The 23004-nt window shown below is 52.2% G+C and overlaps 6 protein-coding genes across 7 annotated transcripts; 3 read left to right on the top strand and 3 right to left on the bottom strand.

Moving 5' to 3' along the window:
- Positions 1-309: 309 nt before the first annotated feature.
- Positions 310-1392, top strand: PV06_05600 (uncharacterized protein; the record flags this gene model as incomplete). Its single annotated transcript, XM_016406622.1, has 1 exon — positions 310-1392. One exon carries the CDS (start codon positions 310-312, stop codon positions 1390-1392), a length of 1083 nt encoding a protein of 360 aa, XP_016262226.1.
- A 262-nt stretch (positions 1393-1654) lies between these two features.
- On the bottom strand, positions 1655-3724 carry PV06_05599 (uncharacterized protein). The gene is made up of 5 exons (XM_016406621.1): positions 3400-3724; positions 3118-3314; positions 2934-3043; positions 2705-2853; positions 1655-2533 (listed from the first exon to the last, which is right to left on the bottom strand). Exons 1-5 carry the CDS (start codon positions 3697-3699, stop codon positions 1805-1807), a joined length of 1485 nt encoding a protein of 494 aa, XP_016262225.1. The 5' UTR covers positions 3700-3724; the 3' UTR covers positions 1655-1804.
- A 677-nt stretch (positions 3725-4401) lies between these two features.
- Positions 4402-5933, top strand: PV06_05598 (uncharacterized protein). The gene has a single exon (XM_016406620.1). The coding sequence runs from the start codon at positions 4498-4500 to the stop codon at positions 5851-5853; it is 1356 nt and encodes a 451-aa protein (XP_016262224.1). The 5' UTR covers positions 4402-4497; the 3' UTR covers positions 5854-5933.
- A 228-nt stretch (positions 5934-6161) lies between these two features.
- Positions 6162-7424, top strand: PV06_05597 (uncharacterized protein; the record flags this gene model as incomplete). The annotated part of the gene is made up of 1 exon (XM_016406619.1): positions 6162-7424. Exon 1 carries the CDS (start codon positions 6186-6188, stop codon positions 7422-7424), a length of 1239 nt encoding a protein of 412 aa, XP_016262223.1. The 5' UTR covers positions 6162-6185.
- Positions 7425-8320: 896 nt separating this feature from the next.
- PV06_05596 (uncharacterized protein) lies at positions 8321-8841 on the bottom strand (the record flags this gene model as incomplete). Its single annotated transcript, XM_016406618.1, has 2 exons — positions 8321-8711; positions 8825-8841. The coding sequence occupies 2 exons, from the start codon at positions 8839-8841 to the stop codon at positions 8321-8323; spliced, it is 408 nt and encodes a 135-aa protein (XP_016262222.1).
- A 7720-nt stretch (positions 8842-16561) lies between these two features.
- Positions 16562-20757, bottom strand: PV06_05595. Of its 2 annotated transcripts, XM_016406617.1 has the most exons (4): positions 20351-20757; positions 20074-20283; positions 16677-20011; positions 16562-16624 (listed from the first exon to the last, which is right to left on the bottom strand). In XM_016406617.1, exons 1-3 carry the CDS (start codon positions 20451-20453, stop codon positions 18093-18095), a joined length of 2232 nt encoding a protein of 743 aa, XP_016262221.1. In that variant the 5' UTR covers positions 20454-20757; the 3' UTR covers positions 16562-16624; positions 16677-18092. The 2 variants fall into 2 exon arrangements, with proteins under 2 accessions (XP_016262221.1, XP_016262220.1); XM_016406616.1 differs by having other exon boundaries at positions 16562-20011.
- Between the last annotated feature and the right edge of the window lie 2247 nt (positions 20758-23004).

The following is a 23004-nucleotide window of genomic DNA, read 5'->3' as shown; positions in this document are numbered from 1 at the left end:
GGAATGCTCCAGGCTTCGGATAAATGCTGGGGTCATGGTGAGAGCACAGGCAATGACTCTAGGTGTCTTTGCCGGTGCCTTGAGCCCCACGGCGCCTGGACTTTAGCAGCGCGGGCAAGAAACCCTCATCCGATGATGCACTGTGCGGGGTCCTAAATACCCTCTACTCATACCACCACCGCCGCCAACAATCTTCGTCTCTTCCTTTCCATATTCGCACCCGCCGCACTTCTTGTCTCTCTTCTCCCACATCCCTTTTTCAACTACTCGAGCAATCCTCGCTGCATAAGCCAACCTAACAAGACGACAATGGACCCATTCGAGTACAACGCCAACCCAGGCCGAGTAGTCTTCGGACCTGGCAGTATCAACAAACTCCCTGACGAAGTAAAGCGGCTCGGCCTCAAGTCACCTCTTCTCCTCTCCACGCCCCAGCAAGTCAGTCAAGCAGAAGACCTCGCAAAGATCCTCAAGTCCGGATCCATCGAGCCAGCAGGCACCTACACTAATGCCACCATGCACACGCCCTCCCACATCACCGAAGAAGCCATGACTTTCCTCAAATCCAAGTCTGCAGACTGCGTCGTGTCAATAGGAGGAGGTTCTACAATCGGTCTGGGCAAGGCGATCTCAATAAGAACTGGTCTGCCTCACATTTGCATCCCCACCACATACGCAGGAAGTGAGATGACCCCGATCCTGGGAGAGACCCAAGATGGGCGCAAAACCACGCGGTCAGATCCCAAAATCCTACCCGGGACAGTCATCTACGACGTCAACTTGACCATGACTCTCCCAGTCGGACTCAGCGCCACATCGGGAGTCAATGCCATCGCCCATGCCGTCGAAGCATTGTACGCGAAGAACAAGAACCCAATTATCTCGCTATTGGCACTCGAAGGCACAAAGGCTCTCGCCGAATCTCTCCCCGAAATCATCCAGAACCCTCAATCCCAACCAGCACGCGAGAAGGCACAGTACGGCGCCTGGCTCTGCGGTGTCTGTCTCGGGTCCTCGTCAATGGCTCTGCACCATAAACTCTGCCACACTCTCGGTGGTTCTTTCAATCTCCCTCACGCAGAGACCCATACGATCGTCCTGCCACATGCGCTGTCATACAATGCGCCAGCCATCCCAGACGCCATGGAGAGATTAGCCTCTGTCCTACCCGGTAGCGAAGGCGATGCCACCAAAGGTCTCAACATCCTCCTCGAGAAACTCAAGGTCAAGCGTGCCTTGAAGGATTATGGTATGAAGGAGGAAGATGTCGACAAGGCCGCCGAGATTGCCGTGAGCAATCAATACCCCAACCCGAGAAGCGTTGAGAAGGAGCCCATTCGTGAACTCATCCGAAGAGCGTGGGCTGGTGAGCCAGCACGTGCCAATTTATAAGTCAGACAGGGACAGTGTTAAGACGAAGAACTGTACAGGTTTTATATGGAACACATGTATATGCTTGATACTCCACATCGCAAGATGAATACAGGTGGATGTGTACCTAGACAGAGTTTCACGCTTTTGAAAAGTTGTATGTATGCCATGGCGAATACCCGCAACACCCTTTTGATTGTTCTCTTTCCTTATGCCTGTCTTCTATCAATCCTACGCGTGCTTGACCCTACCTAGACACACTGTGGTATTTTTGAAAGTAATATCTCGAAGTAAGCCGGGTACCAGAGTCGCCCCTTTTTCCCTTTTCCTCTGTCGTACCGTTGGCCTCGCCACGGTTATACCCATACCCACTATATATATATATATACCCGTGCAATCGAATCGAAAATAATTATATGCATCTTTTACTGGCTTATTGTTGCTGTTCTTCCTCCCCGTTTTCCGCGCCGTTCTTGACCTCCTTGTCCGGCTCCGGCGTCCAGTGGCTGACAACCGCGAACCCGAGGGCCAACGCGATCATGAGGACCCAGATGAGATGCCCGTCGAGGACGCCGCTCCCGACGCTGGTGGCGAACAGACTCGAGAACAAGGCGGGACTGAAGGCCCTTATGCCGCTGACCAGGGTGAGCGAGACGGCGTTCAAGGTGCCCAGCACGGCCGGACTCGGGCTCACGTCGTTCAACACGAGTTGGATGGCGGTGAAACTCATGGCGACGCCGCTGCCCACCACCAGCGCGGCCGGCGCGACGGCCCAGAAGGCCGCCGTCATGCCCCTGCGCAGGAACACGTTGCACACGGGCAGGAAGGCGAAGAAGAAGGGGTAGGCGTGGGCGCAGAGGCGCATGACGCCCGCGGTGCCGACGCGCGCCTGGAGCCAGGGGAACACGATCAGGAGGTACAGGGACTGCGAGAGGCCGCCGATCATCATGAAGATGCTGATCCGGAGCGGCGAGAACCCGAACCCGCCCAGGTGGACGGGCGTGAAGAAGAAGACGGGGATGATGGCCGTGTAGGAGAAGGCCAGCACCATGATGTGCGCGTAGAGGTAGAGCGTCATGGGCACGTTGGGGGACCGGAGGAGTTCGAGGGTCGACATCTCCTTGGACTTGTCGGACGAGGATTTGGGATGGCGGACGAGCGTCTGAAATCAACACAACCGAATTAGAGGGTTAAGCTTTATTTCTGAGATTGTCGATGGCAACATGAGAGAAGGAAGAGAAGATTGGGAGATTGTGCTTGGGGAACATGTGCATGGTGCCAGGGTCGACCGTGGAGAGAACGCAAAGTGTAATGGCCGAGAGCGAAGACGTACCTCTTTGATAAAAATCCCACTCGTGATGGTAGCAATGACACCGATCCCACCGGTCACAATGGTGGGCAGGGCATACGGGAAGTCGTGGAAGAATTGTATACGGCCAAAAATGGACGGGAAGACGGTGGCAGGTTTTGCCAGAGCACCGCCTTGATGACCATGATCATGTCAGTTCTTGATCTCATATCTCAAAACGAGTTCGACACTACTCAGTATGTCAAGGACGTACCTATAATAGGGCCCAGGAAGATTCCCAAGTTGCCCGAGAATGCAAAGAAGGAGAATGCACGAGCTTGGGTTTTGGCCGTGCTGTTTTCGCTGATCATGGTTCGGATCGTCCTGCAATTGAAGCTCTCGTATTAGTCTTTGGCTGGCAAGAATCCTACACAGTGAGTTACATAAGGAGCACTCACACAATGGTTCCCGCGAAAAGTCCCTCGAAGCACCGGATCAAGATCATGGCCCAGATAGTCCCGGCGAAACCAAAGATTGCTGTTGCGAAAGAGACGCCCGCCAGCGACGAGACCAGGATGGGCTTGCGTCCAAAGTAGTCGGACGCTCGACCCCAAGGGATCATGCAAAACATTTGCGTCAAAGAGAATAATGATTCCTAAAGCGTAGAGACATGTATTAGTTTGGGATTTGAGAGACATCGAGACAACAGTAAGAGAGCAGAAAGAGAGGCAGGGCCTTACAATCAAGCCACTGTAAAACCCGACGTCTTGTTCGGCAACTCCAGTATCGCGAATCATCTGATTGATGAAGGGAAAGATACTGAAAAAGGCGATGGGCTCGACGACCCTCGCAACGCAGAGGAAGAAGATCTGTTCCTTGGGTAAGGGTTTGTCCTCGTCGACATCTTTATTATTGTTGATTGTGCCGTTCTCCGCCTGCCCTTGTGTAGGTGAGGCTGTGGATGGAGCGGCGAGTAATGCTGTAGTCTCGTCGATTCGAGGATCGATCGCTCCATCTTCGACAATCTCTGGTGAAGTCATGGCTGACAATCCCGTATGCAGAGAGGGATGGGTGGTTGTCGAAATCAGGATGTAAAGTGATCAATCATCCAAAACATATTCTGTGCTGGTACTTCGTACTCTGTGCTCGGTGGTGCAGTGCTGTATGGAGGTGTTAGAGATTTGTTTTCTGTTTTGGCTGAGAGTGCCTCAGGCGACCAGCTCGTCGTAAGCGGACAAGAACGAGTACTCGTAGGTGCCACTGTCGCCTAAGTAACTAGTTGCTCCAGAAGAGACAAGATCGTGTGAGATCGGATGAAACGTACGTAGTCTGCAGTGTTACCTTGACTTGAATCCACGGCGAATGGATCATCCGGCAACGGAGAACGTCCTCAGAAACGATTACGTCTTAAGACATCTTGTTCCTGTCGCTGGTGATGAACATGTACAGTACAATATATCTATCATTGGGGGATTGAAGACATGGTAAGTGATCGGGGGTCCTGCTCACGGAGTAGGAGACCTAAATCGGGTGCTCAAGGCTCACCGATTTGGGCCACACTCCGTCATCACAACCAATAAAAAAATCCATTTCAGGGACGTCGATGGAGGCTCCTCTAGTTAAGCTTATACTTAAAAGCTGTGGCCTGTGGCACCCATTCTTGGCAGCTCAAGCCCCCCATTTGCCCGCCTAACATCTCCAATTTTTTTCACCCACGCGACAATCTCCAATACACAAAGAATTGAAGGTTCAAGCTTCAACTGTTGATTGACTGACGACCTACAGTAGATAGTCCAAACCTACGATCTATCATGAGGTGATCCTCACCTTTATTCGTCATGTTCGACACGATCTGCACCTTGCCTCTTCAATCGGACCTCTTCGCTCAGGTCATTCATCCTTCAGAACCTATTTTCGCGGTTGGCTTGTCCTCAGGACATGTCCAAGCGTACAAACTTCCCTCCGACTCAGATGTGATTGAGAGCGCCTCTCAAGACAGTTCCGAACCTACACCCAACACTACAAATCCCGTAAATGGCCATGGTTCAACCCCGATATCCTCGTCGCTGCGCAGATCGTCTTCGGCGAGTGCTTCAGAAAGTGGACTTGGCGCAATAGATACCGTCTGGAGTACAAAAAGACACAAGGGCTCATGTCGATGTCTGACGTTCAGTCATGATGGCGAGATGTGCTACTCTGCAGGAACCGATGGGTTGGTCAAGTCCTTCGTAACAGAGACTGGTAAAGTCGTCGGGAAGATAGCAATACCAGAGGTTCGCGGTCTGCCGGAACTGGACGAGCCGTCGGTTCTTCATGCCTTGACACCACAGACTCTCCTTCTTGGGACGGACTCGGGCAAGCTATACCTGCAAGACTTACGGCAGGGTGGAAGAGAAATCGTGGCAAAGGCGAGTCAAATATGGGAACCACATGGGGGAGAACACGTCAACGCCCTGGTACCTCTGCCCGCCAGTGAGACCAGCACGAGCGGGTTCCCAAAACAGTGGGTGACTGTAGGAGGTTCGACCCTTGCGGTAACGGATCTCCGAAAGGGTACGATCGCTACGAGCGAAGACCAAGAGATCGAACTTACCAGTGTTACGCTCATTCAAGGCTTGAAGAAAGGTGGTACAAGTGTCGGTGAGAAGATTCTTGTCGGTCAGGGCGATGGCGTGGTTAGCCTTTGGGAGAAAGGTGTCTGGGATGATCTCGATGAGCGGATTGTCGTGGACCGAAGTGGCCTCGGTGTTGAAAGCCTGACCGAAGTACCATTTGGCTACGGAAAGGGCAAACTCAAGATGAACGAGAAGCTTGTGGCTGCAGGACTGGAGGACGGTCGAGTCCGCTTCCTGCGGATCGGCCGTAATGGCGTTTTGAATGAATTGGACATCAAACATGACGATATCGATGGCGTTGTTGCCCTCGGCTTCGACATCGAAGGGAGAATGCTCAGCGGAGGTGGACAGACGGTGAAGGTATGGACTGAAGCGAAGGGCCTTCCCGGGGGAGGTAGGGCCGCAGGCACCAAACATGATCTGTCCTCTGATGACGACGAAGACGGTACAGATGGGGACGACTCCGACATGGGAGACAGTAGCGATGAAGAATCTCATCCCAAAGGTAAACGGAAAAAGCGAAAGCGAGGTAAAGGCAAGGACAAGTCTGGTGGAAAAGCACTTGATTTCTCGCTGTGATAATGGAGTCTGACGGGAAGGGCAATAATGCTGTGTTGTGAATAATGATACCCAGGGTTTTGTACATACATGCCAACCAGCCATCCTCTTGTGTAAAAGCTCTCTGGTGTCTTTGTCAGTATATCACTTGTCGTAGCTATACGAACTACTTCGTCCAGATTTCGCGTGACTCGTTGGTTTTCCCAATGGAGTGTTTAATCGTTGGGCTAATTAGTTTAGCCGAGGTCTGAGATCTCCGTGATTATTTTTCCACATGAACCCGGCTGATAAGGGAACATTATTGAATACATAGTTCTTAAAAGAGTACTCTTTTCTTTCCTGTTGGATGATGCATGAGGATGATGAGTCTTAGCAAGTCCACGAGCCTCCCGGACTGGAGGCTCTTCTTGGCCGGGACGTGTTTTTTTGCTGCTGGCGCGTTGACGGCGAGGCTCTTCGGCAGCTCCCACGAAAGCTACATATACCGTTCACCACGGTCGACATTGTTACCCAGATTGTCCGATGCCGAGAAAGGAGAGTTACCCTACCCGCCCGACGTCTTACCGGGGGCGAGAGACGTCGACACTCCCTACGGCTCGATCAGGGTCTACGAGTTCGGCCCGGAGGACGGACGCAAGGTACTTCTCGTCCACGGCATCAGCACGCCCGCCGTGAGCCTGGGCGCGGTCGCCAACGCACTCGTGGACAAGCACGGCTGTCGGGTCATGCTGTTTGATCTTTTCGGAAGGGGCTATTCCGACACCGCCAACGACGTCCGACACGACGTCAGATTGTTCACGACGCAGATCCTGCTGGTCCTGGCGTCTTCACCACTCTCCTGGACGGGCAAGGGCTCCGGCAAGTTTGCGCTCGTCGGGTACTCCCTCGGCGGCGGCATAGCCACGACCTTCACTTCGTACTTTGGCGATCTCGTCGACAGTCTCATCCTGTTTGCCCCAGCCGGATTACTCCGACCTTACCACATCAGCCGCCAGAGTCGGATCATCTACTCCGAGGGCATCATCCCGGAGACCCTGCTACAGCGTCTCGTGAAGCGACGACTTCGTACGCCTCTGGCACCCCCTCCACCGCCGGAGGAAGGTTCGGACAAGACCACCGCCGCCAGAACAAACGTCGTCGCCGTTGACGCGACTCAAGCCGTCCAGGCGGAGGTCAACATCGAATCCAACTCTCGGGCGATCATATCGAAAGCCCGTCCTCATGTCACGGTGGAGAAGGCGGTCAGTCACCAGCTCGACAATCACCCTGGGTTCGTGCCAGCCTTCATTTCGAGCATCCGACACGGGCCCATAAGGACCGAGCATGACCGTTGGCGTATCGTGGGCGAACGTCTGCGGCGACAAAACAAGCAAGAAGAAGGGGAAGGAGGAGGCAAGCAGAAAAAGGTTCTCATCGTCCTCGGAGCCAAGGACCCCATCATCATCAGGCAAGAGGTCGAGGAAGACGCCACCGCCCTGTTGGGACCTGAGAATGTCGAGTTTGCAGTCTTTGACGCGGCCCATGATGTGCCAATCGTCATGGGCAGTCAAGTAGTGGACTCCATACTTGACTTTTGGAAAAGGACCGATTAGTACGCAGTACTGTCGGAGACACACACACACACACACACACACACACACACACACACACACACACACATGCCATGCCTCTTGATAGATTTGTGACTTTACCGGTAAATAAGAGTAGAAACTTTACTTACTATAGATACAAAGTACATAGATTGGAATGTTTTTCTGGGCTTACCGAATATAGGAGTACTGGATATCGTCATTCCCATTTCTCTACTCTTGCCCTCACTTTGGTTGGGTCGTTCGTAGATAGGTACCTAGGAAAGTAGGCCAAGGTATGCATGGTATCTTTTACTCGGTCATGTGGTGCACCTTGTTTTCCTACAGGTATATACCGCCGGGTCCGAAGGTGCCCATGCTGTGCATTCTGCCGTCCCTTTGTAATGGAGAACTACTTTTACTTTAGGAGGGAAGTAGCCTTGACGGTGACCCAATAGGCGATTTTTTCGGTCTCCCCTCCTCCGCCCCCCTGCCATTTACCTACAGTAGGTACTTGACGAATACGGAGTACTGACATGGGCGCGCGTGGCTAAAAAAAAATTGTTTAGCGGTCCTTTTGGGCGTATGGTTATTGGGTACAACGATGAAACAGCCAACTGCAGCCCTGTTCCCGCGCTGCCCTGGAATTGTGCAGTCTGTATGTATGCCTGGTCCTTTTCCCCCCCTCGCCCTTGACTCGTTGCAATTCCACAGCATCAATTCTTCATCGTCATCATCTTTCATCATCGTGAACTCCCATCTGGTCCTTCGTAGCACCGGGGATTGTTTTGCTTGCTACCAAAAGGTATACTCCTCCCGTACCTGGCATGCAAGGTACTTTATGTACCGTAGGGTCCAGGGTAAGCAGTTTCAGGGTTTTCTTGTCGATAATACTCCGCGCCCTTTGTGTTGTCGAGATGTCAATAGTCCCTGTCGACAAGCAAGGGACGAAAGACGATTGCCTCTCTGACGATTTTGGCGTCCGTGATTCGATCCATGAAAGTCATGAGTTCCGAGACGTTGGTGCATCGTCCGATCTGGTGTCTGTTGGTGTCGTTGGTGTCGTTGTCAAGTGGTCGTGAGTGTTGTCGTAGGTGTTGTGGTTGCATTGTCATCATCGCATCGAGTATGCGTGCGTGTGAACGTGAGTAGGATCGCGTGCTGCGTCTCCCAAGGAGGATAAAGTCTAAGACGGTGGTGCTGGTGGTGTAGATGTATGAGTTCAACATGCCTTGGCTGTCGCCGTCGCCGTGGCCGTCGTTGTTGTGGGCGGCATGTCGATATTCGCATGACACTTCAGTACTGTCGGTCCTGAAGAAAGTGGGTATATCAGACCAAATTGGGAAGGTTGTAGGAACCAAAATGATAAAACGACCTAAATGACCAAAAAAGGGGATGTATGAGTACTCGAGTGGTATATGTACCTGGTGATTTGAGACATCGTTTCTCTTTCTTTCGTTCTTTTTTCCTGAGAGGTTTCTTGACGATCGTGGACCGCGAGGCGAGTGACCGACGGGGGTTGGTTGGGAGGTTCGAGTCTTCGAGACTTGTTTAGGAACGGTATCGTATACCTGAATACGGTGTACCTAAAACAAGTAAGTGACTTGGTGATCTAGAGGTATCTTACCGAGTACTTTGTTTATCGATTTTCCGTTCTGGAATTTGGGTACGTGGAATATGATAGGTTAGGTACAATCCCTACCCATGCAAGAAGTACAATGTAGATCAATGAATGCTGAAAAGCGCATGTACCGTCCAGTAGGTACTCAGTATCGAGCATGTATGTCACGTATGTCCTGATCCCAAAAACGTGGCACATGTCCAAGGGCTTTGGTCTTATTTATACCAAGATCCAGGCCTGGTACACGGTGGAAGGTCAAATAATGACCAAATCATCATCATCACCATCATCATCGTGATCAGTAGCCTTGAACGGTCCCCTTTTCGGGACTGTCATGTCGAAGATACAGGAAGGGCCCTCATCCATCGGGGAAAACGAATCATGACTGTGAGTTCCGACCGCCGTCCACCTCGTCACGGCTCGTCGGGAAACGTTTGGATTCGATGTCTAGGAGACATAACCCCCACGCCCGCGTGGGCCAACGGCAGAGGGAGAAGGGACAAAAAAAGGCGTCAACACCACTCCCGGGACAAGAAACAAACACACGAGACTTGTACGAGACCGAATTAGCTTGGTTTGCATCCGACGAAAGAAATACGATCCTTCTGCTGGTACTCGTAGAAAAGTCGATAGTTTACCTCCAGTTGGTCGCGGGCGGAACGGGACGAACCCCAAAGCAAGCCTAAATGGTCATTCGACGGCGACACACCGAATGTGGTCAAAGTGATTGACAAGGCGCGCGTATGGGGATGCACGACCGAGACGCTCCCAAAACCCTGCTCTGGGAACAGGGACCAGGGGGACAATGGTACTTTCTGCAAGTAAGTACGGTAGTATTGTAGTAGTATTTGATCGGGCGCTGTCACCGCTCGACCGCCCGTGCGGTGGCTAGGTAGGTATCGCCTAGCAATCCTATCCTTATTAGGGAGTCGGTGGGTGTCATCCGTAGGGATACGGAGAATTTTTGTTTGGCAAAATCCATATCTTCGGGAAAAGGACGTATGTCTTCAAACTTCATCTCGATTTGATGAGTCGCACTGCGTCACGTAGGCTCTAAGCATGGGACATGGCATGTCACTCCTCGATACTCTGTGGAACATAAACGTCTGGCTGGCTGAGAGATCGAAATCAAAACCCCAGCTGCCAAGTACTTTCGGGCGGACATTCCCCAGGCGACCTCCGTTATCATTTATTTCATGACACAACTCCATATCCATCGTCCGAATGCCTAGAGTCTGTCAAACTCGCCCGTGGGTGAGAAGTAAAAAATCGTGACGACTGACGAGGTGAACCATGGGAGGAGCAATCAAGTATCATACGAGTAGGAGTAACCTCAAGCTAAGGAGTGTCAGAATCGCCTCACTTTTCATCATCCCCCTGAACACGGCACTTAATCATGTATGTATCTGAAGGACCTAGACACCATCCCGAAGTGCCTCGTCCGGGGTTGATGCATGCAATTCCTTACAGACAAAACGACTAGACAGGGCGTCCTTGTCGTCCGAACGTCGCCGACAATTGACACAGGGCTGACGACCTTCCCTTTTTGCTCGATATTGGGTATCGTTATGTCGTCGTCGAAAGGAGGCAGGGATAATCCTTGGGATGCTGGCGTTTCCAGGGAACAAGAAAGTAGCGTGAAGTTTCCAGATTTACATGGATGGCCCTGCTACTACACAGTGTATCTGAAAAAGGTAGCAGAATCGCCCTTTGCTCTTTCCAACCGCTTCTCCGCTTCCGTGTAGTCCTCGGGCGCCTTGTACTCCCGATCCCGCCTGGCATTTTCTTGTCTCAGGTAAATTGTCATGACCAGGGATCCCAGAAATGCCACGGACAAAAGAGCGATGAGTATGCAGAACCCAGGGACAAAACGAGGCGAATCCTTGGGCAGGAATATGAACGAGGAGATGACGCCTCCAATATTACCACTGGGAGACGTAAAGTTCGTTAGCTCAAGAACTTTCCGTTCGCGTTCTTATCGGCATGAGTTACGAAAGAGGCTTACCATCCGACATGCAAGGCAATCGCCACACTCCGCTTGACCGCACCGCCCACGTTGCCACTGTTCCAAGCGACGCCCTGCGGAACCGTCGAGTAACAGCCCGCCGCGGCCAGCACGCAACCTGCATATTTGACGTGATAGTTTGTCGACGCCACGGTCATAATAATACCCCAAATTCCCAAGGCCGAGGCACCGAGCATGAAGACACCCCGAGTGCGTAGCCTATCGGCCAAGATGCCGCTACTTATGCAGAAGAAGCAAGCCACCACATAAGGAGGCACCGACATGAGTTGTGCCTTTTCATTCGCGTAGCCAAGCGTACTGACGATAGTCGGGAGGAAGAGCGCGATCGAATAGACCGGCGTGAACGTGCTTCAAGGGGCAATGAGCCAAGAGGAAACGCCATGGGGTGGGGGGATGTGACTCACCATATCGTAATTAACACATGTAGCCAGATCTTCCAATCTTGAATGGCATGGTAGAAATACTTGATGTCGAACTCTTCGGCGAGCACATTTCGATCCTCTGCCAGTCTTCGGGCCACCTCGACTCGTTCCGCTGGTGTCAGGAATTTCGCTTCGGACGGGTAATCCGTCATCAGCAAGTATGCCGCGACGGCGACGAGGAAAGTAGCTGAGCCTTCGAGGATGAAGATCCAAGACCATCCCGGCCTGCCAGCCACGCCTCCCATCTCCATTATCCCACGCGCAAGGAGGCCTCCAAAAGCGCCGGCGACAGTAGCAGCCGAGTAGACGAGGGAAATGCGGTATCCGCACTCGTGACGCTTATACCACATCTAAGTAATCTTGTCAGATCCGGGTTGGCTTTTGTGGTATGTGAGGTCTCTCCATGTCACATTCTTGGGTGAAGGAGCACTTACAGTGATGTAGAATGCCACGCCGGGAAACAAGCCGCCCTCGGTCAGACCCAAGAATATACGTGCGGCGATGAGGCCGCCGAAGTTGTGTACGATGCCCATCAAGGTGTTACAAATTGACCAGGCGATCATGATTGTGGGAATCCATGTCGAAGGCTTCAATTTCTTTAAAATGAGATTGGAAGGCACTTCGGAAATGATGTAAAGCGGATAGAAAGCGACGACGGCGATCTGTACAAGGTGAGTAGGTATATCATTGAGGCCAGGCATATACTCACATTGTAGTCGAGACCTTTCATGCCCAGATCTTCCTCGAGTCCTGCCAGGCGAGCATTGCCGATGTTCGCCCTGTCTAGAAAACTAAGCAGGTACAAAATCGTGACCAGGGGAATTACGGCGAGGTCGATCTTCCGAAGGAGTTTCGTTGTAGCTTGTTTGTCGAACCCAGCATCCGTTTGGGATATCTTTTCGACATCTTCTTGAGCGGCGACTTCGACTTTTGTGACGGTATCTATGTGTGTGAGATCCGTCATGGCTGATCGTTAGAGATCGAGATGGTTGTCGGGTGTCAAGGCCTAGGTATATGTGAAGAGGCAGAACGGGAGAGGAGGGCGAGTGGACTTTAGGGTAGGCAGTTCATCGAGAGGTACTTCCTACTTTTGATGGGAACATATAGGCTATGAAGGACACCTCTTAGGTCTTTCTCCAAGTATCGCCGAGTCCTCCAGATTGTCATAAACCTCCACAAATTCTCCAAGTTGTACGGAGTATTGAGGGTGGGATCGTGGAGTACAAACGAGTACAGGAGCAGATTCTCTCAAGTACTGTCCTTGTGGGACGAGTTGTGAAGGCGAGCCAGTAGAATCGTCCGCTATCTTGGACGTCGGCGACATTCGAGCATTGATCGAGTATAGCAAGCGGGACATATTGGATAAGGTCTCCACAATAATATGCAGATCTGGCAATATAGGTCGCTTCCCGGGGATTTCGGTTGGGGTCAATGGTTGCGTGATTGACAGATACTCGTTGAGACATGCGAGACGGCAGCCAGCTGATGACTCGTCTGCGATGGATGCTATCTCTGCATATAGAGAAAAAATGGCGGGCATGATTCCTCTGGAAACATTCATAGCTAGAGTTCCTGCTAGAGGGAAGCGGTGAGTCCTACAAACGATCCCTTGTAGAGAGACTGCCAAGAGCTTACCACATACTCGTCTCGTACTCCGTTCGGTGGACTGATTCGAGGGTCAGATATGTACTTGGAGACTTCTCATATACGCCAAGCCGGTAATGCATTTCTTCGAGAAGTGAGTCTGTATGTACCTAATTGCCGGTAATGCCGATCAACGACGACTTTGAAGGGCCTAAGCAACAGCGAATTGTCTGATGAATTCTCTGTTATTCAGAAGATCTGGCACATAATGTCTAGCTGGGCCTCACAGTCGAACGGAATATTGGTCGAATCATGAAACATTGTTGAAGAGCCATACGAATATTTTCAATGATGTTGCCCATTGAGGCCAACAGGAAGCACACTCTTTAGGACGGTCACGTGGAATGACGCATTACGCGTTTACTCTATCCAGACGCGTCACGTCTTTTTGTGGTCTTGAACGCGTTGATTTCATTGCGAAGTTGCTCAACACTGTCCGGCCCTCAATGAAAAACTCCTTACATTACGGAAACGACATGCCGTGATAAGCACGTTCGATCAACTAGCAGCGTACAAGCCGAAACCCTCTGAAACCTTCGCTAACCCAAGAACCCAGACCGTTAGAAGCGAGAAATGGCTGCATCACTGCGAGAGCCTCTTTCTGCTCCACCAGTTAATCTAAGTGTAGGATCGCGAGCCGTCCATAAGACCTATACGTATCAGAAAGAACAACCTTTTAATGGACAATGGATGCCATACCTTGCTGATCTTCTCGAGCCCGTCGCAGCAACACTGGGTCTGTCATTGCTGTCATATCGTTCTTCGCCCTACGAAGAGCGGCGGCGTCATTTTCTGATGACGTCGCGAGTCCTAAGACATGCCCATGTTGAGCTAGGCGGTCGGTGAAGGTGTTGGTCTGATAAAGGTAAGAATCAAGCATGCCGCTCGGCGTTTTACTTTTGCCAGGCATGGTGGTGCTAGGAGGTGAACGGTTTTAGAAAGTCCTGAAGTCGACCGAGTTGCTTCTCGCAATTGCACCGTGTCAGCCCGCAGAGAACAGTTACCCTGTAAGTGACTACCTTGCACTGTGCAAGGGAAAAGACGAGGGACTGGTGACCTATTTGCGGCGTTCGAGGGACAAGCAAGGAACTAGAGGAATGAAACCGACAGACATACGGAGAAAAGTAACAACAATTACAAAGGTAGGGTGGGGTGAGATCTGTCGTGCTGGACAGTTATAGAGTATTGGCAGTGCGACCGGGTGACAGAGTCTCGAGCACAGATTTGGGTGGTAGTGGTCCAGTCACCCCAGCGAAGGACTGGTGATTGTGGTAGAAGAGGCTGAATCAACCCACCAACGAATAGGAGACAATATGAGTTTGAAGAGATCGCGGGATTCTTGTCGAGCAGATATCTGACAGCGCTTTGCAGGGAGATAATCACGCGCGAATTCAAAGGCCTCGAAAGAAGACAATGCACGATCCTACGGTGATGAGAAGACAAGGAGTCCAACTCAAAACTATCACGGAGAGACGTTCCTATTTATAACTTTTATTCTAGGTCTCAGACAGACAACCATCGATAGAGGCAATCATCGAAGAAACTGGGTATCCATTTCGCGCGTTCATCAAAAGTGGTCAACTCGCCACCGAAGCAGCAGCCGTGACCCGGTACTAGCCTCGATTTGGCAGACCACAAGGTGGCAATTTTAGACAGAAGTTACTGTCTCTCATTGACATGCAGTGTGGGTTTCATGCAAGGCTTTTTGGTCAGTCGACCGTGACTTTTGCCGCCTAGATTTATCTCACTTACCACCAGCTTAACCACGCCTGGACGGGACGTTATGACGAATCCTCGGTGTAACGTGCATTAGGATGCAAGCGAGACCCGCGGGCTCGAGAGCAGGCAATTATGGCTTGAGGAACATCGTAAAACAGAACAACACACTAGACTCGATGCAGACTTTGGCTGCCACGAGAAGTCATAAACGAGTGTCGGCCCTGGAACAAATACCGCTTAACTGCTTCGTATGGAAACCCTGGCCATGCTGGGACAATGGTTACGATTACGGACAGCCTCTGCCGTCGAGCCGTAGCGGTAGGTGACAAGCAGAAGATCTAAGTGGAAGAAGGGAATCCGGGCTGTGGTGATACTCACACAGGCCCGTGTTCGGCAAGGTATACGAATTGTGTGCATTGCCTATTTAGGTCTCCTCAAATAGGCCGTCCCAGGTCGAGTGTGCCACTTCAACTGGACGCCCAGTATGCGAATATTCAAGTAGTGCCGACCGGGTGCTTACTCAACTACCGGAGAGGATGACGAGCGTCTCGAGGTCAGACCAGAATTTTCCGGATGAGTTCGATTGACCGGCGTGGGGATGCACGTACGAGCTGAGATCCCTGCACTAAATCTTACGACGAGAAGGAGACTGTCAAGTCGGGCCCCAGAAGGCGACTTCTGGGGGAAGGAGACGAGAGATATTCGACAATGGAGATTGTCTCAGGTCTTGCTCCGATACCCAGAGTCCCGGCTGCATTGCACGTCACGACTTGGGCTCTTCTATTCTTATTTGGATGCCTTGCACTTGCCCACCCTTTTCTACAAGAGAAAGCCACAAGCGGTTAGTGGTTGCCTCTTTTTTTCTTTTCACCAGGCCTGCAGACCAACAAGCTGTGGCAATATCGCAAGGCCCGTATTGACCTATACTTGCATCTACCTCTCCAAAATCCAACATCCCAAAGTCCATGTCTTCGTCTCCCATGCGGCCCGGGCGACGTTTCAGATACTGCAGCTGATCAACTTAGTTGATGATTCTGCCGCCGAAAATCAGCCCCGGGGCAACTTTGTTCAATATTGGCATCCACCTCGAGGGCGTGCATCGGTTTTCGAGATACTTTGTTGGTCCTAATCCTCCGACACTCGTCACTCTGCTCCTCATCGTGCGGTCTCTCTGCCTCGTATACCGTGCAGTAGTTCAATGTCGCCCGCTCACATGAAACACAAAAGCCGCATGTCCAAGGAAAAGATCATTTCCGATCCATGGTACCTCGTACGGAGCATTCGGCACCCATGAAAACACAATGCCTGAGACTTGAGGCACGGAATTACCCTGATGCTGTCATGGGAGTCCACCATAACCACCTCTGCAGCGACGGCTTGCTGTGTTGTACAACTTGCATTCCTATCATTGACGACTCCGAGAGTGGAACACCCCCTCCACATGGGCTTAATGGTGTCTCTAGTGGCTCCAAGGCGACTTCCTCTGCTGATCGCTCCAGGCCACGATCGAAGTCTTGCAGACCTCGCCGAGCTGAGGTATACTCGTTCCTACCGGCGGGACGTGATCCGCAAGCGAGCGCGTTCGGACTATTACAAGGGACCTAACAAGGTTTACTGAATTAGACGGAGATATGACCACAGCGATCATGAAAGCAGAAGCCTAGGTCAGCCCAATACCAAACAGGAGTCACCTGCGCCGCCTGACGATCCTTTCTGTGGCTCTTTCGTACCTGGAACATCCCGGCTTCGGAAACCATTGTTCTGATGGTTCTATGCTATGGTTTTCTCCGCTCTGTCCTTAAATTAGGACTTGTAACGTAATTTCAGCTCCAAAACACTCTTACATCGTTTCCCCAGGTTCATGCATGACATTAACATCCACTTCAAAGTTTGGCCGGTCAGGGCCCGCCTTGCTCTGCCTCGTCTTGCCCTCTCGCTCAGTACGAACAGCTCTCACTGTTTCACATATCTCATCTGGCACACTCTGGACCGTTACGATGGTCGTGTAAATGTTTGACCGGCTTCATTTCAAACACATCTCTCATCAACTCTCAACGAATAGCCTCCTCCTAAACGAGCTCTGGATCAAGTCATCGGACCTTCTTTCTCTTGTCTCATTCCTTCTCTCATCATCACTACTCACGCAGTAACAACTCTTCCACCCTCTCATATGCTAGAATCCACGCAATCCACATTGGAAAAGAAAGGAGATTCGTGCAAAACCTTGGAGATTTCAGCCTCCATTATCCTAGGTATCAAGATTCTCAATAAGGAGGGAGTTGTTGGTGTAAGGAAAATATTCGCATCTCTTTCTCTCTTGTCTGGTCCGAACCTGTCGATTAGGGATTTCGAACATGAAGACAGACTACATACGTACGTCGTTACCATCACCACCGTTGCCGTCACGAGGAAATTGGGACATGACAACACCAAGTCCTCCCACGACACTGGGGTTCTCGAGATCCCCCGATAGATTTCAAGAAAAAAGGGAAAAACAAGGGAAGAGGCCTCGCCTTTTTCTTTCAAGCGCCACAGGTACCCAAGGAAAAAGAACCACTGCCCTAAGGCACTGTACTCCCGGAGTACATATATACCTAGGTACCTATAGTGTGGTGTTTGTTTTGTTTCGAACAAAACTTTTGTGTTACCAGACCAGGATGCAAGATTGAGATTGATGGATGGGTAATGATAGGTAGCTAGCTGCGTGGTAGCTGCTGCTGCTGTTGTTGTCGTCGTAGTATTATATTAACCCTTTTCCAGAAAAGATTAAACAATACCATACTAAATGGGCGCATAATGCCCCGGGGGCGACCGAGCATCGTCATCGTCGTCTTGAGAGTAGTCGGACCAGATGAGTGGTGATGACGAACGATTGAATTAATGATAAGAAACAGAAGAAGAAAATGAATGTCGTCATCCTGTGATGATAGGCTTCGCCTGGAAAGGGGAGAGGAAGACACCTCTCACTTCGTTCTTCGTCGCCTCTGTCGATCGCTCAAGGGGGTGGAGTGGGTCTCGGTATCATCCGCCGAACCGCTACGTGCGGGTGAAGAGAGAAGAAGGGCCATCAAGACCTTTTCTGTTCGGGGCGGATGATACTCCGTCAAGAGACCGGGGGTTCCCCACCGGCGAGCTTATGTTGACCCGACATTGGGGGGCTTGGGCGTTGGGCGCGAAGTGAGGGAGGAGGATTGTGGAGGGTTGTGTCCGTGTATCTTCCCCCAAGACGAAATGTAATTGTGAGAAAATACCCTTTATCATCATATCAGGAGATATTCCCATCCGATCTGTTGCATCACGTCCCTCCAGTGGACGTTCTGGTTCCTTGGTACTGTTGTGCTTGTTGCGCTTGTTGTTGTTGTTGTTGTCGTCGTTGAAGACGAGGGTTGTGTTGTTGTTGGTGGCGGTAGTGGTACTGAGTTTGTGGATGTCGATGTCGAGGTCGACGTTGACGCCCCTGATGCCGGAGCAGGGCCGGTATTGACGCCGCCGGTTGTGGTGGTGGTTGTTGCCGTCGCAGCAGAAGCAGTGATTGGTGTCGAGATCGAACCTCCCGGACTCCCCGCCGTGACTGGAGTGGCTTCACAGACGCCAGCGGACAAGATCATGTCGTCGTTGCGGCGCCAGACCTCGTGAAGGAGGTGGACCATCCTCCCGAAGGACCCGTGGTCGGCGGCCTCGCCCAACATCTCGCAACGTTCGGCGAGCATGCGTCGGAAGGGGGAGGCGGGGATCGAGTTGACGCCGCAGATCAGCAAGGGCCAGACGAGGCTGCGGTCGAAGCCGTTGGGGCCGGAGGGGACGAAGTGGGTCACCAGGTCCGACACCTGGGCGATCAGGTTGACGGTCGCGGGCTGGTGCCGGTTGTACTCGGGGACCAGGGAGCAGAGGTAGACCCGGGCGGCCTTGCGGAAGACGGCGGTGACGTTCTTGGTGAGTTGTTTGGGCCGGAGTACCCCGGCCTTGGAGTAAGGGATCTCCGGGGGATCGGCGGGCTCGATCTGGTCCAGGGTCTGGGCGAGCGAGGTGATGTGACTGCACAGGGAGATGTCGTCCAGTCGGCCGTCGGTCTTGAGCGAGTCGAGGCAGGCCACCTCGGAGAGCAGGTACATGACCAGGTCGTTGCACCCCATCAGGTCCTCGAGCCCCGAAGTGGCCTGGGCGAAGAACATGTTGCGGTAGGTGTTGGAGAAGCGGGGGGCTTTACCCTGCATCGTGGCACCGAGGATGTCGATCCAAGCCGTCAGGGTCATGTTGAAGGAAGGGTGGCCCCCCGTGACGTGCAGTCCTTCGAGCACGGTCGGGAGCTCGAGCTTTTGGACAATGTCGGCCGCGGTCTGGAAGTGTTGGTGCCAAGGGATCAGCTCCTTTTCCGGGTTGCTGGTCAACCCGACGCACCCCTGCAGCGAGATCATGCCCAGGAGGGCGTCGAGGATCTCGTTGTGGTGGGTGTCGCTGTTGAGAGCGTCGACCACGATGGTCACGAACGCGAGCCGGTGCCGCATGGTCTCGTCGTCGACGCCGAGTAGCGAGCCGCCGAGGTACGTCGTCGCCGTCCGGGTGTCCTTCATGTGAGTGGCGGCGGCGAGTAGGCAAGAGTGGAGGTAGGCCTTGTTGTTCTCGAGAGCGGGCAAGACCGCGTCCGCCCTGACGGACCCAGGCTGGTTGGCCTCGAGGACCGGGAAGAGCAGCGGGAGCACGTTGTCGAGTAGGTGGTTGAAGAGCGGACGGTCACAGTCGTCGAGCTGGATCATGGAGCATTGAGGCCCGGGTTGACGACCCAGGTGGTGGAAGTCGAAGACGTTGAACGAGACAGGATCCTCGGCCGTCCATGAGTCTTGTCTCTGCTGCTCGTAGAGGTCGGCGGTGGCCTGGGCAGCAGCAAAGTCATCACTGGGGTAAGATGACGACGGCAACATGGCCTGAGGTGGAGGAGGCACCCAGGTGCTAAAGGTCGATATCGAAGAGTCCCGACGTGTGAGTTCATCGTTGACGTACGTGTGCATCTCGGTCTTGACGTCGACCTCCCATGGGAAACCTTGGCTGTAAGGGTCGTGGGTCATGTACATGTCCGGTCCGAACGGAGTGAATATCCCAGGCGTGGTCGCGAAGGAAGGATCAAAGTTTGGATCATATGATGATGCATCTGGTGAAGTGTCGGAAGACCCTCGAGTACCATCTGCAGTGTTGTGTCAGCAAGCTAGACAGAAATAGAAGAAGGACGTGCCCTGGACGACGTACAAGCGCTCTGAGCAGCAGCCATGGTCTTTTCGTTCGTCTTGGTAGTCTTGATGACGGTCTTGATGTGCTCTTTCTGTTGCCTCCGGTTTTCGTTGTTAATCCACCAGTGAGGCCGTTTATACTCACAATCGAGGCCCAGGTTTCGACATGCCTTGCACTTGGGCTTTGCTTCGTCACACTTCTTCCGTCTTAGTCGACACGTAAAGCAACCTGTTGCAGAGAGGAAGAACAAAACTCGTTAGCAAAGATTCGATAATCATTGTGGAGAGTAGCTCACCCGACCTCGACCTTCTGTGCATCCTTGACGACGACGACTTCGTATCCACAGACGGCGAGGCTTTGGCCATGGGCGCAGCCCTTTTCTCCTTCGCGGGAGCCATTGTTGTCTCTAGAGAGTGTGTGAGAGAGAGTCAAGGGGAGATTCTGTCGTTCTGACTGTACAATTGTCGCTCGGCCGGCGGGAGATGATTGATGACGACGAGGACACACAACCGTGTACTGCTGCGCTGTTGTTGTTGAGGTAGGTATTATTTACTAGGGAATGGTCGCGAATACTGTCCAGCAGTGTTCGCACGAAGCCGTCTCCGAGGGTACCGTCGACGAGGTTTGTGAAGGGGAGCAACAGCGAGGGCAACGGTCTGCCTTGGAGGAGATTCACGGTGACATTGGCCGAGGATGTTGTTTTATGAGAGGTCCTCGAAAAACTTCTCGGCACGACGAATGATTCTATATTTGGAACTTGGAGGGTTGAGTGATATGCAGGTTCAAGATGAGCATCTGAAATACTTCGAGGCAAAGATCCAGTATGGGGGAAGGAAACAATTGTTTTGGTTCGGAGAGCGAATGAGGGAAACAGGCGATTGCATGCTGGAGGAGGTTTGTATCTATGAATATCCCATCTGCGTCTGAAGGCACCCTTCGTGGATTGGTCGGGATAGAAAAGTGTGGAGGAGAGAGGGTCGTTTGGCATTGATTGAACAATGAGCAGGGCTTGTCGAATGAGCCATGGTCAGTGGTAAGTCGACAATCCTCAAGGCAATTCGGTCGACCGATAGTGTGCATCGCATGCAAGAATGAATGAGCATGAAGTGTGGGAGGCTGAATAGATGATTGGACGACCTCATGTGGGCTGGCGCTTCGAGGCTAAGATTAGGACTCGACAGCTTCAACGAGTACTGAACGACAGGGCAGTTAGCGCCGAACCTCGAACAGCATGCATGCTGCCCCCCTGTACAACATGTACCCCCTGGTCAAGCCACCCTTTGCCGTGTGTGGTCGTGGGATGGTTGATCGCCATGGGATGTAATACCAACCCCCGACGAGTCCCGACCTCTGAATGGCCGGTTCAACATGATTCCATGTAGTGGCTAATCAAGGAAGTGAGAGCAAGCCACCAGGCATCAAAGCATGACTTTTTTCTCTTCGTCAGTGGTTGTGGCCTGGACCCATCATTTCGCATGACAAAGTCACGAGGTGGATTCGGTGTACTTCTCCGGTCGTAGAAAGCGACTTTATGGTTTGGTTCTCAACATGCCCATGGCGGTTGTACCCGGCCGGTACCGATCTCCAGGAAAAGGCTTTCCCATTCACGAGGGTTACCAGAACCAAGGTCATGTTCCACGCACAGACACTCATATGCAGGTCACCTTGCAATGGTCCGTGTGTACTGTACTTGGGCTGGATTTCCCTACTTTATTGCGCTGGGGGAATGTCCTCGTATACCTCATGGTTGAAAGCGGGGAGAGAGAGAGAGGACTCGCTTACCCAACACATCGCCAGCCCAAAAAGCTCCACTGGTTAGATGCAGTAGTACGGCATTAGGCTCGTGGGATCTCCAGTGCATTATGATTCGACTTTTTTCGTTAACTGGCGCAATTGCAAGTATTCCGTACAGTGTTTACGACTCCATTGGTGAAGTTCAGTGGAAACACTTTTTGTGTTTCTGCCATCCAAGGTGCTTCCCAAGCAAGGCTTGCCACGGCCTTCAAAGTCTTCCCTCTCAAGTGTCAGATGTGTCAGTCGTTACTCATGGTCTGTCTTGGGGGCTGTTCTCGACCTCCGAAGACCAACGACGGTCTGGCCAGGGCAAAACTGCTGTAGGCATGGGGGTCGCAGCAGAGCTTCTCAGTGGAGGGGCAAGTGGGAGCGAAAAGAGGGCAGGAAAGCCAGCCGATGGTGTGTTGGGAAATGTTGGACTAACAGCAACGATTGGATGGTGATTGTCCGAAGTGAATGGCTAGTGCTGAAGCTACCCTTGTTGTGCCTGGTGATTCTTCCCAGGATGAGTGAAGTTCAATCTGGGTGCGAGAAGGACGCGGGAGCGACGGGGACCAACGGTGACGCCAAGGAGGCTCTCGTGCATTAGACATGTGGATACCGGGTATCCCTCTCGAGGTCAAGTGGTCGAATACTTCATCCTCCCTGCATGGCCCTTGTCTCGATCCATGCAAGCACTGTACTGTAGTGGACGAGTACTGCCTATTCTCTCGTACTGGTTCCCCTCATTATTTCTCTCTGCTTTATGATCTTGCTCGCTTCTGGCCTTGTGCATAACGATGTATGCTTTTTTTAGTTCTAGACATCTAAGTAAGTGTCTGAAGACGCTGGAGAGCTTTGGGGATGGCCATTATCGCTTCAATGATATCCACACTAGTTGATTACAGACAATGCTCATGTTCATACGTACTATACATACATCTCCTACTCTGTACTTAGATATCCGTACTTACTCGCATGTAATCCACAAGGCGATCAAACGGACATGGATCATCAGAACCTCGGCGACGTTCGGGCGACATTGACTTGTGCCCCCGATCGCTGATCATCTTGCGACTGTTCCTGCAGTTCTGACCCCAGTGCAATTCAGAGAGTAAAACATCCCTCAACTGTCTACGATTGTGCTCGCCTACTGACCCGATTGCGCGTCATGAC

Source organism: Exophiala oligosperma (assembly GCF_000835515.1).
Source record: "Exophiala oligosperma strain CBS 72588 unplaced genomic scaffold supercont1.5, whole genome shotgun sequence".
NCBI lineage: Eukaryota > Fungi > Ascomycota > Eurotiomycetes > Chaetothyriales > Herpotrichiellaceae > Exophiala > Exophiala oligosperma.
This window is presented reverse-complemented; position numbering and strand designations above follow the sequence as displayed.

Bases quoted from the DNA above. Each gene is read 5' to 3' on its own strand.
- PV06_05599 (XM_016406621.1), bottom strand. From the start codon at position 3,699: ATGACTTCACCAGAGATTGTCGAAGATGGAGCGATCGATCCTCGAATC. The intron at 3,315-3,399 runs GTAAGGCCCTGC...TCTACGCTTTAG, and splicing joins GGTTTTACAGTGGCTTGATT to GAATCATTATTCTCTTTGAC. The intron at 3,044-3,117 runs GTGAGTGCTCCT...CTTCAATTGCAG, and splicing joins CTTTTCGCGGGAACCATTGT to GACGATCCGAACCATGATCA.
- PV06_05595 (XM_016406616.1), bottom strand. From the start codon at position 20,453: ATGGCTCCCGCGAAGGAGAAAAGGGCTGCGCCCATGGCCAAAGCCTCG. The intron at 20,284-20,350 runs GTGAGCTACTCT...TCTCTGCAACAG, and splicing joins GCACAGAAGGTCGAGGTCGG to GTTGCTTTACGTGTCGACTA. The intron at 20,012-20,073 runs GTACGTCGTCCA...ACAACACTGCAG, and splicing joins GGCTGCTGCTCAGAGCGCTT to ATGGTACTCGAGGGTCTTCC.
- PV06_05598 (XM_016406620.1), top strand. From the start codon at position 4,498: ATGTTCGACACGATCTGCACCTTGCCTCTTCAATCGGACCTCTTCGCT.